Genomic DNA, 15,860 nt, shown 5'->3' with positions numbered 1-15,860 from the left:
TTACTTGAAAAAAATCCTATTGGAGAGAGGGGAAAAATTACCTAAAAAATTGAGAGGCATAAGTTGCCCCTGTTCATTCATCTGGAGGGTCCCAAACAAGTCATGATGCTCACTAAACGTGCACATGCCTTAGTTGTTCTAAAAATGAAAGTGAGACTGCTGGGACAGAGCTCGAGCCAGGCCCCAAGAGAAACTCGGGCCTAATATTGGGAAAAGTTTGCTCAGGAAATTTTACATGCAGTGGGTAAGCAGTTTAAGATCATATGCTTCAGCTATATTGTGCGTACACATCAAATACTTATAACGATAATCTACTATTAAATCTGTAGTTACTTTGCAATTTTATCGTGAAATATATTCTTACTCATGTTATCATCTGTCAACTCACTCAACAAAAGAAATAGCTGGGGAAAATCACACCAACTGAAAAGGGGACCTTTGATTTGCCATTTAACGCAAGTAGGCATTTAATGCTGATGTGTCTTGCACCCAAAAAGATACTCTCGCTACACCCCACACCCCTCAGTGGTATAGCATAATTATTTTCTGCTGTGCCTCATATGAAGAGAGAGTTATACAACAGCCAGTGTGAACTTAGGCTGGTATGAGATGGAGGTCTCAAACCATTTGTGTAGTCCACTCAAGTGCTGGATCAATGACTCACATCTAAGTCATCTTGCCTTTTTTTTTGCAGTAATACACACACAAAATTCATTTGCATTATATAAAGGTGAGAGTTTAATTGTACCTCTGGAAAAATTAACTGACTTAAGATATCCTTCTAAAAGTTAACTTGTCGCTGCCACAAAAAAAATTAAAATGATCATCACAATTGTTTGGCCCAATAACAAACTTATTGTTAAAATCTTTTCTGACAATGTTATTTTGATGGTAGGAGAAGAACAAATTTCATTGCAGTGGTGAACCATGGAGGAAAATTCCTCTGCTCGTGACATGATTCATGTTTTCTGTGGTATGCTGATGGGATGACTTAAGAGACCAGTGAGTGGAAAAGGCAAGGCTGTATTTCCAGATGGAGCCATTTTAGAACAAACTGTACTGTTAGTAAATTATGAAACTGAGGCATGTGGAACCAAAGATAAAAGATCATTGGGACACCAAATCTTTTTAAGTATCTGCAGGTCACAATAAACATGTACAACAGTGTTCCATTTTCTGTGGGAGCTGCATTTTCCCTGTCCCGGCAGTGAAAATTGCCGAATGGCAGGCTAAAACCACTCGATTTTTCTTCTCTCGTTTACTGATCCACTATCTTTTGGAGATGTGGGTCGAACAGTTTTTTTTGGATCTTAGTACCGATCAGCAGTTCATGCAGTTTTACAGTAAAACCAAATGGTTTCCAGAATTTCAGATGTAAGAATCAAACAAAGCCTCCAATTACATGCACACGGTTCTGTAAAGGTAAAATTTGATAGCAGCATTGATACTCTAAACGCTTGGCTTTTGATTCAATTTTATTGTATTTTTATGCTAGCATCATTTTCTGTTAATAAAATATCAAGACACTATTATATCTTCTTTCACTTGTGATTTGTATCAGCCATTAGAGAAAATTAAACGAGTCAGAGTACTCAATTATAGTATATGGGGAACTGCTTAAACTGGCATTGACTTTTACTAAAAGCTATCTAAGGCTACCTGCAAGAGTATTCTGAGAGGAGGTAGATTACAGTAACTAATCTTTCAAAAAACCTAAATGATAATGTACACCCCTTTGCCAATTTAAAAATGTTGCCAGCTTTCCCAAACAGAAATAGTTTTGTCCAAAGCCTCCTACCAACCATCCTGTATGCCTGCATACACATGCACGTTTATAGTATGATCATGCAGTTTTATTACTCGTTCCAAGCTGACAATTTTCTTTACCTTGCCTTCAATTTTCACCTCTTTCCTTCCTTCCCTTGACTTCTTTTCTAGGCTGTCAACCAATATCTGCTACAAACCCACTGGCTCCCACAGCTACTTTGTTTACACTCCCGCCCACCCCGCTTCTTGTAAGAACTCTATTCCATTCTCCAAGTTCCTTATCTGTTCTGACAATGTCACCATTCATACTGATACTTCTGCTATGATTCCTATAGAGATTGATAGCTGTTCGAAAGATATTCAAATTTCCACTGGATGACTGGAAGGATTATACTACAAGATTTCAAGTTTTGAGACTTCTATTGAAATGAACAAACTGAAGCAAATTTGTTTAAACACTATTTAGTAGTCAACTTAAACTACGGAAAAGATCCCCCATTCAACTCTTAAACCAACAGAAAATCCCCCTCCATGCTCTGTTCTTCAGCTGGACACCTCCAGGAACTAGACCAAAGCTATTCACAGCTCCTGCTGGCCTGCAACGTTTTTCCTGTTCCAGCACATAACCTCTCAGCCCAAAACTGACTTTCAGAGCATAGGATGAAATAGCAATTCTTTTCTAGCCTGTGTCGGTCACGTGCCCGCTTTCCCTCAGTCTCTGCCTGAACGGGCTGTTTGAGATTCAGGGGTTTCTGAAGAAAATGTAAACAGGTAGCTGTGCTAATTAGCTATTGTTGGGACCCCAAATTCCATCTTGTAATTAAATGCACAGTTTAAAGTCTAACTAACAGAACCTAACATTTCTAATAAACCCCCTGTGAGACTTCAACACTGATCGTCTATCCACCATCTGCCCAGATTGTTGTTTACAAATGTGTACATCTTGCACCATCTGATAGTAAGACAATGTTGTCCCCATGCCCTTAACCTTTAAAAACCAACCCACCCAAGCTTCTTGTCGGGCAGAATTTGTAACAGGTCACATGACGACTCCTTTCTCCATTTTACCCTACAATAAAAAGACAGTACCAAAACACAATTTTGCAAACTTCACATTTGTAGCATTTTTGACGTATTTTCCTCTTCTGTCGGCCCAGTTTATGCTGGAACTGTAAATAAAATAGAGGTTAAGCAGTAGTAAGAATACTGTGTACAGTTCTGGTTATTGCATTACAGGAGGGATGTGATTGCACTAGAGACGGTACCAAGGAGACTTACAAGGACGTTGCCCGGAATGGAGAAATTCAGCTACAAGAGAGATTGAATAGGCAGGGGTTGTTTGGAACTGAGGAGGCTGTGGGATCATTGAATTGAATTGTGCATAAAATGTAGGGATCTAGATAAAGTGGATAGGAAGGACATATTTCCCTTAGAAGGCTTCGCAGCTAAGGAGGCATTGATTTAACTCAATTAGCAGAAAGATTAAAGAGAAGTTGAGAATTTTTTTCCATTTAAAAGGTGGTGGGCATGTGGACGTCTGCCTGAAAGGGTGGTAGAGTTACATCCCTCAGACAGTCAAAACAAAACTTGAATATGCCCTTGAAGTACCATAGCCGACAAGGCACTAGATTAAAAGATGAAAAGTTGAGTAGGCTGGGTAGCTCTTAGATTGGTTCTTTGTCCCCCCACCTTCCATCCAGCCAATGTCCAAATGAACCGATTGGCCTCCACCATTTTGGCCACTTGAGGCCTGATGCTTCTCCCCTTTCAGCTTCGAAAGGAACCTTTCCGTCTTGAACACTGATTCACTCCTCCATCATCACCAACGTCTCTTCACCTTCCCACAGAGTACCTTGTGTAAGTGCAGCATATTGAACTCTACGCCCTCCCTTCCCAATTTCCAGGACCCCAAATCTTCCTTCCAATGAAAAATTTATCGACTTGCTACTTTCAATTTACTATACTGTATTTGCTACTCACCTCAGGGCGGCATGGTAGCACAGTGGTTAGCACTGCTGCTTCACAGCTCCAGGGACCTGGGTTCGATTCCCGGCTCGGGTCACTGTCTGTGTTTGCACATTCTCCTCGTGTCTGCATAGGTTTCCTCCGGGTGCTCCGGTTTCCTCCCACAGTCCAAAGATGTGCGGGTTAGGTTGATTGGCTATGATAAATTGCCCCTTAGTTTCCTGAGGTGCGTAGGTTAGAGGGATTAGTGGATAAAATATGTAGGGATATGGGGGTAGGGCCTGGGTGGGATTGTGGTCGTTGCAGACTCGATGGGCTGAATGGCCTCTTTCTGCACTGTAGGGTTCTATGATTCTACTTAAATTGGGAGACCAAATGCAGATCGGGTTAATTTTTCTTGTTAAATGAATGGAGATGTTCCATAGTGTCACCTGCGCAGCTTGGTGGAAGCTTGAAGAATGCACCTCAGCATGGGTGACCTCTGGCCCCATTTTATCGTAAGAAGTCTCACAACACCAGGTTAAAGCCCAACAGGTTTATATTCAGTCCAACGCCGGCATCTCCACCCTATTTTATCGGACAGCAGCTTCTGATACCGCTTCTGCTGTTGTCATTTACAACTGCTCTGCATCCATTATTTTTCTTTTCTCTTGCCATCGCCTTTTGCCTTGTCCCATCATTTCTTTTGTCATTTAATCCCTCTTGCCTGTCCCCCGATGCAAGATCCATTCTTTTGTCCTTCCCTCATCAGCCAGCCCCCCGCCCCCTTTCTGCATAAAACTTGTAACATTTTCCATTTCTGTTGAAAGATCTTCAATCTGAACTATGTTACCTTCTTCACAGATGCGTTTAAAGAATTTTCTGCTCTTGTTTCAGGTTTCCATTTGACTCTTGGTTTGTTACTTATTGTCAGTTAACACTCTCGTCTTCGTGTAGTTTCCATTAATAGCAGAGGTCCTGCTGTGATTTGGCTATTAATGTTCAATTTCTGAATACTCAATTAGAAATAACATTCATCACCTACACTAATATTATCAAAACTTGAAATTGTGTTTGCTATCTCCAGAAGCTTTTCACTGTTTAATAAGTGCTGTTTAATAAGTATTAAAAGCTCAATAAACCTTTTGCTTTCATCAATACTGTCTTCCACTGTAACACCATCACTTCACGTTAATATGGAAACTGAAATCATAGATCTTTCTACGATTTCTATGATTTCAGTTTCCATATTAACGTGAAGTGATGGTGTTACAGTGGAAGACAGTATTGATGAAAGCAGAAGGTTTATTGAGCTTTTAAATTCTAAACATCTAAATTAATATCGATAAACTTTGCACTTGTTGATGAAAGACTTGAGACAAACTGCTGTTTTACACTGATTTTTTGAAAAGATTACAGAAAATAATTACTGTGATGTGATGAAATCCATCAACCGTATAATTCACTATGCTGTAACTATAATCCACCATCTTCTAAACGTTTGCAGGAGTCGCAGCCATCCTAGTTTTTTTTTAAAGCTATCCGTATAATTCACATCCATAGATTTATCACTGCACTGAGTTTTGTTTGTTAAAAGTAATTCTAAATTAACCACTTTTAACTCCATGGATGTTGATGTTGCAAGGGTAGCATTTATTGTCCATCTCTAATTGTCCTTCAGAAGATGATGGTGAGTTGTCCCCCTTGCAGTCTTTGCCCTGAAGTACTCAAAAGTGCTGCTAAGTAGGAAGTTCGAGGAGCGCTACTGGTGCCTCCGTATTCTTTTGTCCTTTCAGGTGGTAGAAATGGCAAGTTTGGGAGATACTATCGAATAAACTTTGGCAAGTCTCTGAAACGCACCTTGTAGATGATATACACTGCAGCCACAGTACGCCGGTACTGGAGGGATTGAATGTTCAAGGTGATGGATTGGGTTGATGTGTCAAGCTTTTGATTGCAGTTGAAGCTGCACTTATTGAGGAAATAGAGCGTATTCCATTACAGTCCTGACTTGTGCCATGTAAACGGTGAAAAGGTTTTGGGAGTCAGAAAATGAGCCGCTAGCTACGGAATATCCAGCCTCTGACCTGCACTTGCACCTCCTGTGTTTAATGGCTAGTTCTGTTAAGCTTCTGGTCAATGGTCATTCCCCCAAGATGTTGATGATGGGGGGTGGTGGGGTTTTACATTGGTAATGTTATTGATGGATGGTTATTACCTGGCACTTGTGTGGTGTCAGCATTACTTACAATGATGTAAATGTGAAATGCCTTATAAATATTGTAGCATAGTTACATTCACAATGCATTTTGATTTTTGTAGTGTGAGGCGTACCTGTTATTTATAGTCAAGAAATCCAGAATTGTTACTGATGATTTAAACTTGCATGTAAGAGTCTGACTTGTCTGATAAGCAGGTGAATGAATCTCAATTCTACCAGATATCATGTTGAATTGGGGCGCAAAGTGTTTTGCAAAAAAAACCATATCACTCTAAAGAAGTTTGTTTTGTATTGCAGACCAGTGAGGTTAGTCTGTTATGGTTGCTTGCAATCTATAGTCTTAATTGTGGCCTCTGGAGGCCTGCAACCATTCAACCTACCTTGAAATATTAACAATTCTTTTATGGCTTAGTGCACTCTATTAGGCAGTCCACTACACCATATAAGGTGCAATATATTTGCTGATGCAGAATTGTATCCTTTAAAAGCTCAGCTTTAATTGATTTTCCCTGCTTATTCAATAATCAGTTTGTAGTTTGGACTCCAAACTTTGCAGTTTTGAATGTGCCGGTCTGCTTCAACATGCAGGTTGGAAGCATTTGCAAGTATTCTGCCTGCAGAGATGTATATTTTTTAATATGCTAACATACATTCTGCTGTAGCACTACATATGAAGCCTAGGTAACTAATCAACGGTATCTTATTTGTAATACAGTTTTCTGGTATTATGCTGAATTGTTTTGCTGCTCTTTAGATCATTTTACCCCTCATTCTCGATGGCATTTCATAGTTAATTCCGGTGATAATTAGACAACAAGGATTCTATATATTCAAAGCAGCTGTTAAATTAAACAATCCAGCTGCTGGTGTATATTTTCAATTGGATACTTAAAAAGCTGTTGACCGTGGCAAAAACAATCAGTGCATCTTTTTGCTGCACTGATAATAATGTCACCAAATACACAGTGCACTAGCATTGGAAAAAAAGCTTTGCTTCAACCAGAAGTTTCTGTGATGCGTCTTGCATCCAGGAATCCTGCCATTGCAATTCGCCATATTTGGAAGGTGATTAACAATTAAAGGAAACCCTTATTTTTTTGAGAGCATTATCTAATAGCTTACATCCATGAGTGAAATACAGGCTCATGTCCCATAACTGGAATATATGATGCACGACGCTTTGGACTTAAAATTGCAGAGCACAGATAAAGAATTCAGTGTTCTGAGATAATTTAAAGAAAGAGGTGCTTTAAATTGTCATTGTGTTCTTTCGCCATTAGTAAATTAATATTTTTGGAAATGCCTGGCGGTTCTTTTCTAACTCAAAGCTGAAATACAGTTTCTTATTGAACTGAAAGAAGAAAGTTATAATAGTATCGCTTGTTATCTCCAATTTTAAATGTAGGATGTAAAGATAATGTTAGTTCTTGGTGCTAAAGGATTTACATGATATACTTTGTTCACAGGATGTCTGCAGTCTTTGGTGGAACATACTGTTTGCGGCATTCGGTGCAATGCCTGGTGGTCGACAGAGAAACAGCGAGGTAAGGACAAAGGCAATGACCTGTCTTTCACATAGCATATTGGGGAAAACTGTAAAAGGGCTCATGAAAAAGGAGCCTTCTTCTGAGATCATCTAAGGTATTAATCAAAGATCAGCCTTGATTAAAAGTTATTTGTGTAAAGGTCCACCAAACAGGGAAACTCGGTCGAGAATATAGAAACAAAATTAATTTTCCTGAGATATTACAACAGCTCCTGATCACCCAAGCTTGGAAGACAAATCATTTGAGCTGCCAGAGGCTAGTGATGAGTGATGTTAGTTTTTCCTTGTGGCCTTACCTACACTAATTGATTTTCATCTGAAGACAAAAAGGCTCTCTGTTGTTGCATTTTATAAATTGAGTTCACCAAAAGATTCACCAGATTAATCGCTGTTGATAATGCATGTCATTCCAAAAAGGAAAAGACTTTAATGAATTTTTAGAAAGTTCATTGCAGCAATCTAGGTCGCCCCTTCCCATTAACTAAACCCTTTTATCTACAGTGGTAAAATTCAGCAGCGTAATGCTGCTGTGTATCCCATTTGAGATAAATAATAACTGCCCTCAGGAACTTCATAAGGGAATGATTGAAGTAGACTGTGCAGGGTGGTAACATCAAATGAATTGTTCCATTTGTTCTCGTAGTTTCACTTGATTCAGAAGTATTTCAGTATTACTGGCCCATAAGCTGCTAACTTGAGGAATGTTAAGGAATATTGGGGCGGCACGGTGGCACAGTGATTCGCACTGCTGCCTCACAGCGTCAGGGACCCGGGTTCAATTCTGGCCTTGGGTCGCTGTCTGTGTGGAGTCTGCACGTTCTCCCCGTGCCTGCATGGGTTTATTCTGGGCGCCCTGGTTTTCTCCCACAGTCTGAAAGATGTGCTGGTTAGGTGCATTGGTCATGCTAAATTCTTCCTCCGTGTACCCGAACAGGCTCCAGAGTGTGGCAACTAGGGGAATTTCACAGTAACTTCATTGCAGTGTTAATGTAAACCTACTTGTGACACTAATAAATAAGCATTAAAACTTTAATATTAAATCAAAATTGGACTACTCTGGTGACTTAAACAGTGGAATGCATTGGAATGTGTCAAGCATTCTGATCTAAACAGTAAAAATAAAGTTTAAGCATTTAAAGTACCTTTACCGCCAGGTAATTGTTACAAAAATAGGAAAGGAAAAGATGGATTGGAGGTTATGCTCTTAATCACAATGATTAGTTAGCTCAGTTGGCTGGGCAGCTGGTTCATGATGCGATAGTGTGATGCCAACCGAGTGGGTTCAATTCCCGTACCACTGAGGTTATCCACGAAGGCCTTCTCTTCTCAACCCTGTCCTTTGCCTGAGGTGTGGTGACCCTCAGGTTAAATCACCACGAGTCAGTTCTCGCTCTCCCTGTCAAAGGGGAGAAACACCTATGGTCCTCTGGGACTATGGCAACTTTCAATCACAATTGTGATGCAAATGCGCTACTATTCCGTGTAATACATATTGGAGCTGGTGCTTTCAGACATAGACAAGAATGACCAATTGGCCTATATAGCTTGTATCTCAAAGTTGTGATGCTTTATGCATCATGATGCAGACACATCTCACCATGTCACTTGGGAGAGATGAGAAGCCAGTCTGAAACTTTGTGCCAATTACAGCCCTGTTTTGAACGTTAGAATCTTCAGTTACTGAGGAATGTAGCAGAAGAAATAAGCATTTAAAATTTGGTTGGTTCACCTTATTTGAATTGTATTATTGATAGGTTTTCATGATTGATCATTCAGGTTTGAGTACTTGCATAAGTCATTAGTAGTTTGTCAATGGCAATTTTCTACTCGCCTAACTTGCATCTGATTTATCCCTTTCCTTATTCCTTTTGTTCTTATTTGCTGCTGTTTTACTTTGAACAAGTCCGTAACGTGTGATTAAAAATTATGATGACTAGTAAGGTGAATGGGTCGTGGAGGAGCAAACTGTACACCCACTTAATATACTGGTAGCAGTTCTCCTGTGATGGCTAGTGATACAATAGAATGATTCCAAGACAGAAGGAGCCCATTTGGCTTTTCACATTAGTCTGGCCCTCTGCAAGACCAACTCGCATAATCCCAAACCCAATCTTTCCCCATACATGTTTTCCCTTAAAGTGTTTATCCAATTCCCCTTTGAGATCTCTGATCCAGATAGCCTCCACACCATTTCCAGGTATTGCAGATCCTAATCCTCTTTGCTGCATTTTTTTAAAAATCCTTTGTATTGCCTTTGGTTAATTTGTCAATCACCTTAAACCATGTGCTCATGGCCCTTCTGCCAATGAGAAGATTTCCTCCGTATCTGCTCTGTCTAGCCCCTCATGATTTTGCATACTTCAATCAAACCTTCTTTCAACTCTCTGTTAAGGAGAACATCGTAAGAAGTTTAACAACACCAGGTTAAAGTCCAACAGGTTTATTTGGTAGCAAAAGCCACACAAGCTTTCGAGGCTCTGAGCCCCTTCTTCAGGTGAGTGGGAATTCTGTTCACAAACAGAACTTATAAGACACAGACTCAATTTACATGAATAATGGTTGGAATGCGAATACTTACAACTAATCCAGTCTTTAAGAAACAAAACAATGGGAGTGGAGAGAGCATCAAGACAGGCTAAAAAGATGTGTATTGTCTCCAGACAAGACAGCCAGTGAAACTCTGCAGGTCCACGCAACTGTGGGAGTTACAAATAGTGTGACATAAATTCTGATTCTAGGATCGCATGATAAAGACTCAGGAGGAAAAAAGCAGAAATATTTATGTGAAATAGTGTGACATAAACCCAATATCCCGGTTGAGGCCGTCCTTGTGTGTGCGGAACCTGGCTATCAGTTTCTGCTCCGCGACTCTGCGCTGTCGTGTGTCGCGAAGGCCGCCTTGGAGAACGCTTACCCGAATATCAGAGGCCGAATCAGAGGTACATTGGGGAAACTATGCAGACGCTGCGACAACGGATGAATGAACACCGCTCGACAATCACCAGGCAAGACTGTTCTCTTCCTGTTGGGGAGCACTTCAGCGGTCACGGGCATTCGGCCTCTGATATTCGGGTAAGCGTTCTCCAAGGCGGCCTTCGCGACACACGACAGCGCAGAGTCGCGGAGCAGAAACTGATAGCCAGGTTCCGCACACACAAGGACGGCCTCAACCGGGATATTGGGTTTATGTCACACTATTTCACATAAATATTTCTGCTTTTTTCCTCCTGAGTCTTTATCATGCGATCCTAGAATCAGAATTTATGTCACACTATTTGTAACTCCCACAGTTGCGTGGACCTGCAGAGTTTCACTGGCTGTCTTGTCTGGAGACAATACACATCTTTTTAGCCTGTCTTGATGCTCTCTCCACTCCCATTGTTTTGTTTCTTAAAGACTGGATTAGTTGTAAGTATTCGCATTCCAACCATTATTCATGTAAATTGAGTCTGTGTCTTATAAGTTCTGTTTGTGAACAGAATTCCCACTCACCTGAAGAAGGGGCTCAGAGCCTCGAAAGCTTGTGTGGCTTTTGCTACCAAATAAACCTGTTGGACTTTAACCTGGTGTTGTTAAACTTCTTACTGTGTTTACCCCAGTCCAACGCCGGCATCTCCACATCAAGGAGAACATCTCCAGCTTCTCCAATCTATCCACATAAGCAAACGCTGTCATCCCTGGAATAATTTTTGACTACCCACCAACTTCTCAAAGGCGTTTTGGAGTGAGCAGCAAATGCTGGCCTTGTCAGCGACAATCAAATCCCATGAAATGATATAAAAAATACTTTTGTCAATTTTTCTGCACCCTCTATAAGGCTATCACATTCTCCCTAAAGTGACCATTTATGGTTGAATCAATATGTTATAAAAGGTGATCATAACTTCCTAGTTTTTGTACTCTGTGTCTCCTCATAAAGCCCAGAATCCTATATGCCTTGTTTACCATGTTCTCAACCTGCCCTGCCACCTTCAAAAATGTATGTACACATCCACTCAAGTTTTTCTGTCCTTGCGTCCTGTTTAGGATTGTACCCTTTATTTTGCCACTGTGTTCTTCCTGCCAAAACGTAACACTTCCCACTTCTTTACATTCAATTTGCAATTGCCACATGTCTGCTAATTCCACCAAATGGCTTCTTAAAGTCTATCACTATCATCCTCCTAGTTCACAATACCTTGAAGTTTTGTCACCCAAATTTTTAAACGTGTATTTTACAGCACATATCTATTTCTACATCTGTGAACAAATTGTTAGGGAAAGGCTCTGAGAGGGAAGTGTGATATTTACATAAGTGCGCTTTATATAAAATGTTTAATATTTTGTCACAAATACAAAAGCAAAATGTTGGATTGCTGGAAAGCTGAAATAAAAACATAATACTAGAAATACTCTGCTGGTCAGGCAGTAGTTGTGGAGGGAAACAAAACATTTTGGATTGATGATGAGTTCTGATGTAGGGTCATGATCGATCTGAAACGTTAATTATTTCGCTCCACAGATGCTACCTGACCAGCTGAGTATTTGCAGCATTTTCTGTTTTATTTTCACTTGGCGTGTTATAGTTGGATACTGTTTTCCTGGGTCACGGTTTCCATCTGCACTTGTTCTGCCCTTCACCAAGACAGCCCACCCCCCCATCTTCATCCATGCTTTGATACCTTTAGGCTTGCCAATTCCAATGTGCTCTTGGTTGACCTGCCACCTTCCACCCTCTGTAAACTTTGCCTCATTCAAAACTCTGCTGCTTGCATCCTAACTCTCCCAAGTACCATTCATCCATTACCTCCAATGTCCAATCACCTACAATGGCTCCTGGTCCAACAACACCCCAAATTTAAAATTCTCTTTCTTGTGTTTAAATTCCTCCATGTCCATTCCTGTAACAATTTTTAGTTCTGTAACCACCAGATTTATGTGCTTCTTTGATTCTGACATTTTTAAAATTCATTTCTGGGATGTGGACATGCTAACAAGGCCAGCATTTGTTGCCCATCCCTAACTGACCATTAACACCTGTTCAACCATTCAGTCCATCTGCTGCAAACACTGTGCTGTTGGGGAGATATTTCCAGGATTTTGACTTCATGGCAAGATATTTTCCTTTCAGGATGTTGCCTCACTAAAAGGTGATGTTCCCACTCTCCCACTGTTCTTGAACTTCTGGACCTACACGTTGCAGGTTTGGAAAGTGCTGTGTTTAATTCCTTAGTGAATTGCTGCAATGCATCTTATAGATGGTACACACGATGTGTCAGTGGTGGATGAAGTGACATTTGAGCGATTTACTTTCTCTTGCATGATGTCAAGTTTCTTGAACATTATTTGAATTGCGCTGATCCAGGCAAGTGGAGAATATTCCGTCACACCCCTGACTTGTGCCTTGGAGATGGTGGAAAGTTGAATCACCAGCTACAGGCCCCTCTAACTTCTTTTCTCTGATACATGGGGCACTGACTTCTGTGCTGATTCCTGGAGGGGCAAAAAAAAGGGAGGTAGTAAAAAATTAACTGATTGGCATGAATGAGCAGTAGCAGATGAAAGGCAATGTAATGCAGAACAATGTTGTCATGCTGGGTCTCCAAGTGAGACTGTTGAATATTCGATGAGAAGGAAGGTCAAATATCCTGCTCTGCTGTCTCAAACCTTGCCATATTTAATCTTCTATGTCAGCTTTCTGATAATTATGTCAATTCTTATATTGGTGGACTATATTCATTCTCCATTCTATTATGGCAGTTTCTCCTGTGAAAAGAGTGAAAGTAATTTGGTTTGTGTCCCATTAAAATGTCTTGAAAATGTGTGAGGCATCTTCGAATCTTGTGCCTAATGATGCAGAGAGTAAGGTGTGAAGAAGAGCCTTATCTTGGCAGTCCTGGTGAGGTTGTCAGATTTCTTCCTGCACTGTCACTAGGTCCTGGGTAGAAGATAGCTGGCCTTGATCTGCTCTACCACTTTTATCCATTGTTATTGACAAATATGCCTTCATGTCTGGTGCCCAATATGGAAGATCTTGTGACTTAGGAAATCAGTTTTCACTAACAAGCATTGAAAGATCCCTGTAAGTATTGACTGCTTCACTGGCTTATTACCTCCACCTTCTTGCAGTTAATTTGCCATTCGGGCAATCCCACTGATGTCAATGCCTCCGAAGCTGGGATGCTTCAGTTAAACATATCTGTCTGCATCTCTATCGTTAGGGAGCAAAGGTTTAGTTTCAAGAAACAACTGTGGCTGGCTTATTGGTTTGCACCGGAATTTTGGGCTAGCAAATGAATTGGTGGGTCAACGGTTTTGGCACCAACCAGTCAACAGGAGCAAGACATCAGAGGTGTGCTAGGGGAAAAAAGCAGATTACTGCAGCTTCAACTTCCACTAGTCTCCTTTTATCTCGCTAGGAATTGCCAGGGATAATTAAGGATGTACCATAAGTGACAGCTATAGTCAAATACAAGAATAATGTTGAAAATTAATTATTATAGTACAATAGGTAATGTCTGCTAATTGTGGCACTGAGGTACATTTTTGATGCAATAGAGGGGAAGAGGAAATTGAACTCTGCTATGATTAACCTAGGAGTAATTACAATCTTGCCAATTGCAAATTTAATGCTAGGTGTCTGTATTTACAATGATAAATTATCTCCGCTTCCCTTCCTGCAAATGGTTAGTCCTTGCTGCATTGAGACCCACAAACTGCACAGGAAAAAATGAGAACACTTGAAAAGGGGGGAAGTGGCTTTCATTGTTCACAATTGTGCCATTGTTCTAATTTTCATCAGGGCGCACTTAAATCTAATCTGTTAGTCCCTTGACAAAATAAACTGGGTCAGGAACATTTGAACATACAATGTGTAAAGAAGGCGAGAGAAAGAAATATTGGGTTTGGGCAATTTTTGGAGGAGAAGCAAGTAGCCAAGCTTCTGAAGTGACTTCAAGATCTTTGTCAAGTCTTTGAATCTGAAATCTATCGTGTGAAGGACTGGATTCTGTTCAAAATTGACAGGTAGATCTATTGCCGTTTTACACAATTGTGCAAAAATTTCCTGAACAGTAATCTTCATTACCAAAAGTTCCTGTAACCCAAACAGAGGAATGGACTAAAAATTAGAAAATGAGAATAAAAAGAGGGGCCATAGAGTATTGTGAAGGAGCCATCTTAGCTAAAATAAAAATGAAAAGTTGAAAAGACTAAATATCAACCTTGGATAGAAGATTGTGCAATTTGCCAAATGAAATAATTTAAATTGTTAATTCCCAAAGTTAAATGTTAAAATAATCTCATGAAATAGATCAAACATTCTTTTTCTCTGTTCATCGCTTCCCTTCTCTGCTGTAAATTATGTAAGAGCATTAAGATAGGGCCAGATGAATACCTGTAGCTTTAGAGTCTCCCCCACCATTCAATACGATCATATCTGATCCTTGACATTAACTCTACTTTAGTGCCTGATTTCCATATCCCCAAGTTACATTTCATGACCAAAAATCTATTGATCTTTGAATATACTCAACTGCTGAGCATCTATTCTCTGGGGTGGAGAATTTCAAAGATTTCCAATCCTCTGAATTAAGACATTTCTTTTCTCAGTACCAAATGACCGACCCTTTGACTTGAGACTATGCCCCTTAATTCTAGACTCTCCAGCCGGGGGGAGCAACCTCAGCATCCACCCTGTCAAGCCCTCACAGAATCTTTTATATTCTGATTAACCATTAACTCAAAGTGCAAGCCTATTCTTCTAAAGCTGTCCTGGTGGGACAACCCTCTCTTCCCAGGAATCAATCTTAATAAACCTTTATGGCAACTCTTTAAGGTGCTGCAATCCCTTGCAATGAAGTGTGACATATTATTCCTCATTGCTTGTACGAGTTGCTTGGTAAGAAGAAACCAGAACCTTTTATTAAGGCATGCTAAGGCCAACCAATTGAAGAATAATTCCAACTTCAAAATCATGCATTTTTCTCCTTTTCTTTCAACCAACATTTGATTCAATCAACATTTCAACTTCTGTTGAGCAAACAAACCATGACTTTTGTAAGACAGTTGTGCTTTTTGGTTACCATACTGAATTTATCTTTGGATTCAGCATCATTGGTCACTCCGATAAGCGGACATTGCATCTGCTGAGAATTGGAGAGTCTAAGGAATGATAGCATAGTGGCAATGGTACTGGCTGCGTAGACCAGAGGTCCACCCTAATGCTTTGGAGACGTCAGTTCAAATGTTTGAAGACGGCATTTCAAATTCAATTAATTAATGAATCTGGAATAAAATGCGAGTCCCAATAATAATGATCATGAAACCACCAGGTTGTTGTAAAAACCCATCCGATTCAATAATGTCCTTCAGGGAAGGAAACCTGCCATTCTTACCTGATCT

General features: G+C 40.2%; 1 protein-coding gene across 1 annotated transcript in view; it reads left to right on the top strand.

Moving 5' to 3' along the window:
* Nucleotides 1-15,860, top strand: part of chm (CHM Rab escort protein) — a 130,008-nt gene that overhangs the window by 77,957 nt on the left and 36,191 nt on the right. The window contains exon 9 of the mRNA XM_078211667.1: nucleotides 7,399-7,476. Coding sequence (XP_078067793.1) covers nucleotides 7,399-7,476 — 78 coding nt within the window. The remainder of the gene's footprint in view (nucleotides 1-7,398; nucleotides 7,477-15,860) is intronic.

This window comes from Mustelus asterias, chromosome 4, assembly GCF_964213995.1.
Source record: "Mustelus asterias chromosome 4, sMusAst1.hap1.1, whole genome shotgun sequence".
Taxonomy (NCBI): domain Eukaryota; kingdom Metazoa; phylum Chordata; class Chondrichthyes; order Carcharhiniformes; family Triakidae; genus Mustelus; species Mustelus asterias.
Note: the sequence above shows the minus strand (reverse complement) of the source record. Positions and strands in the feature narration are given on the sequence as shown.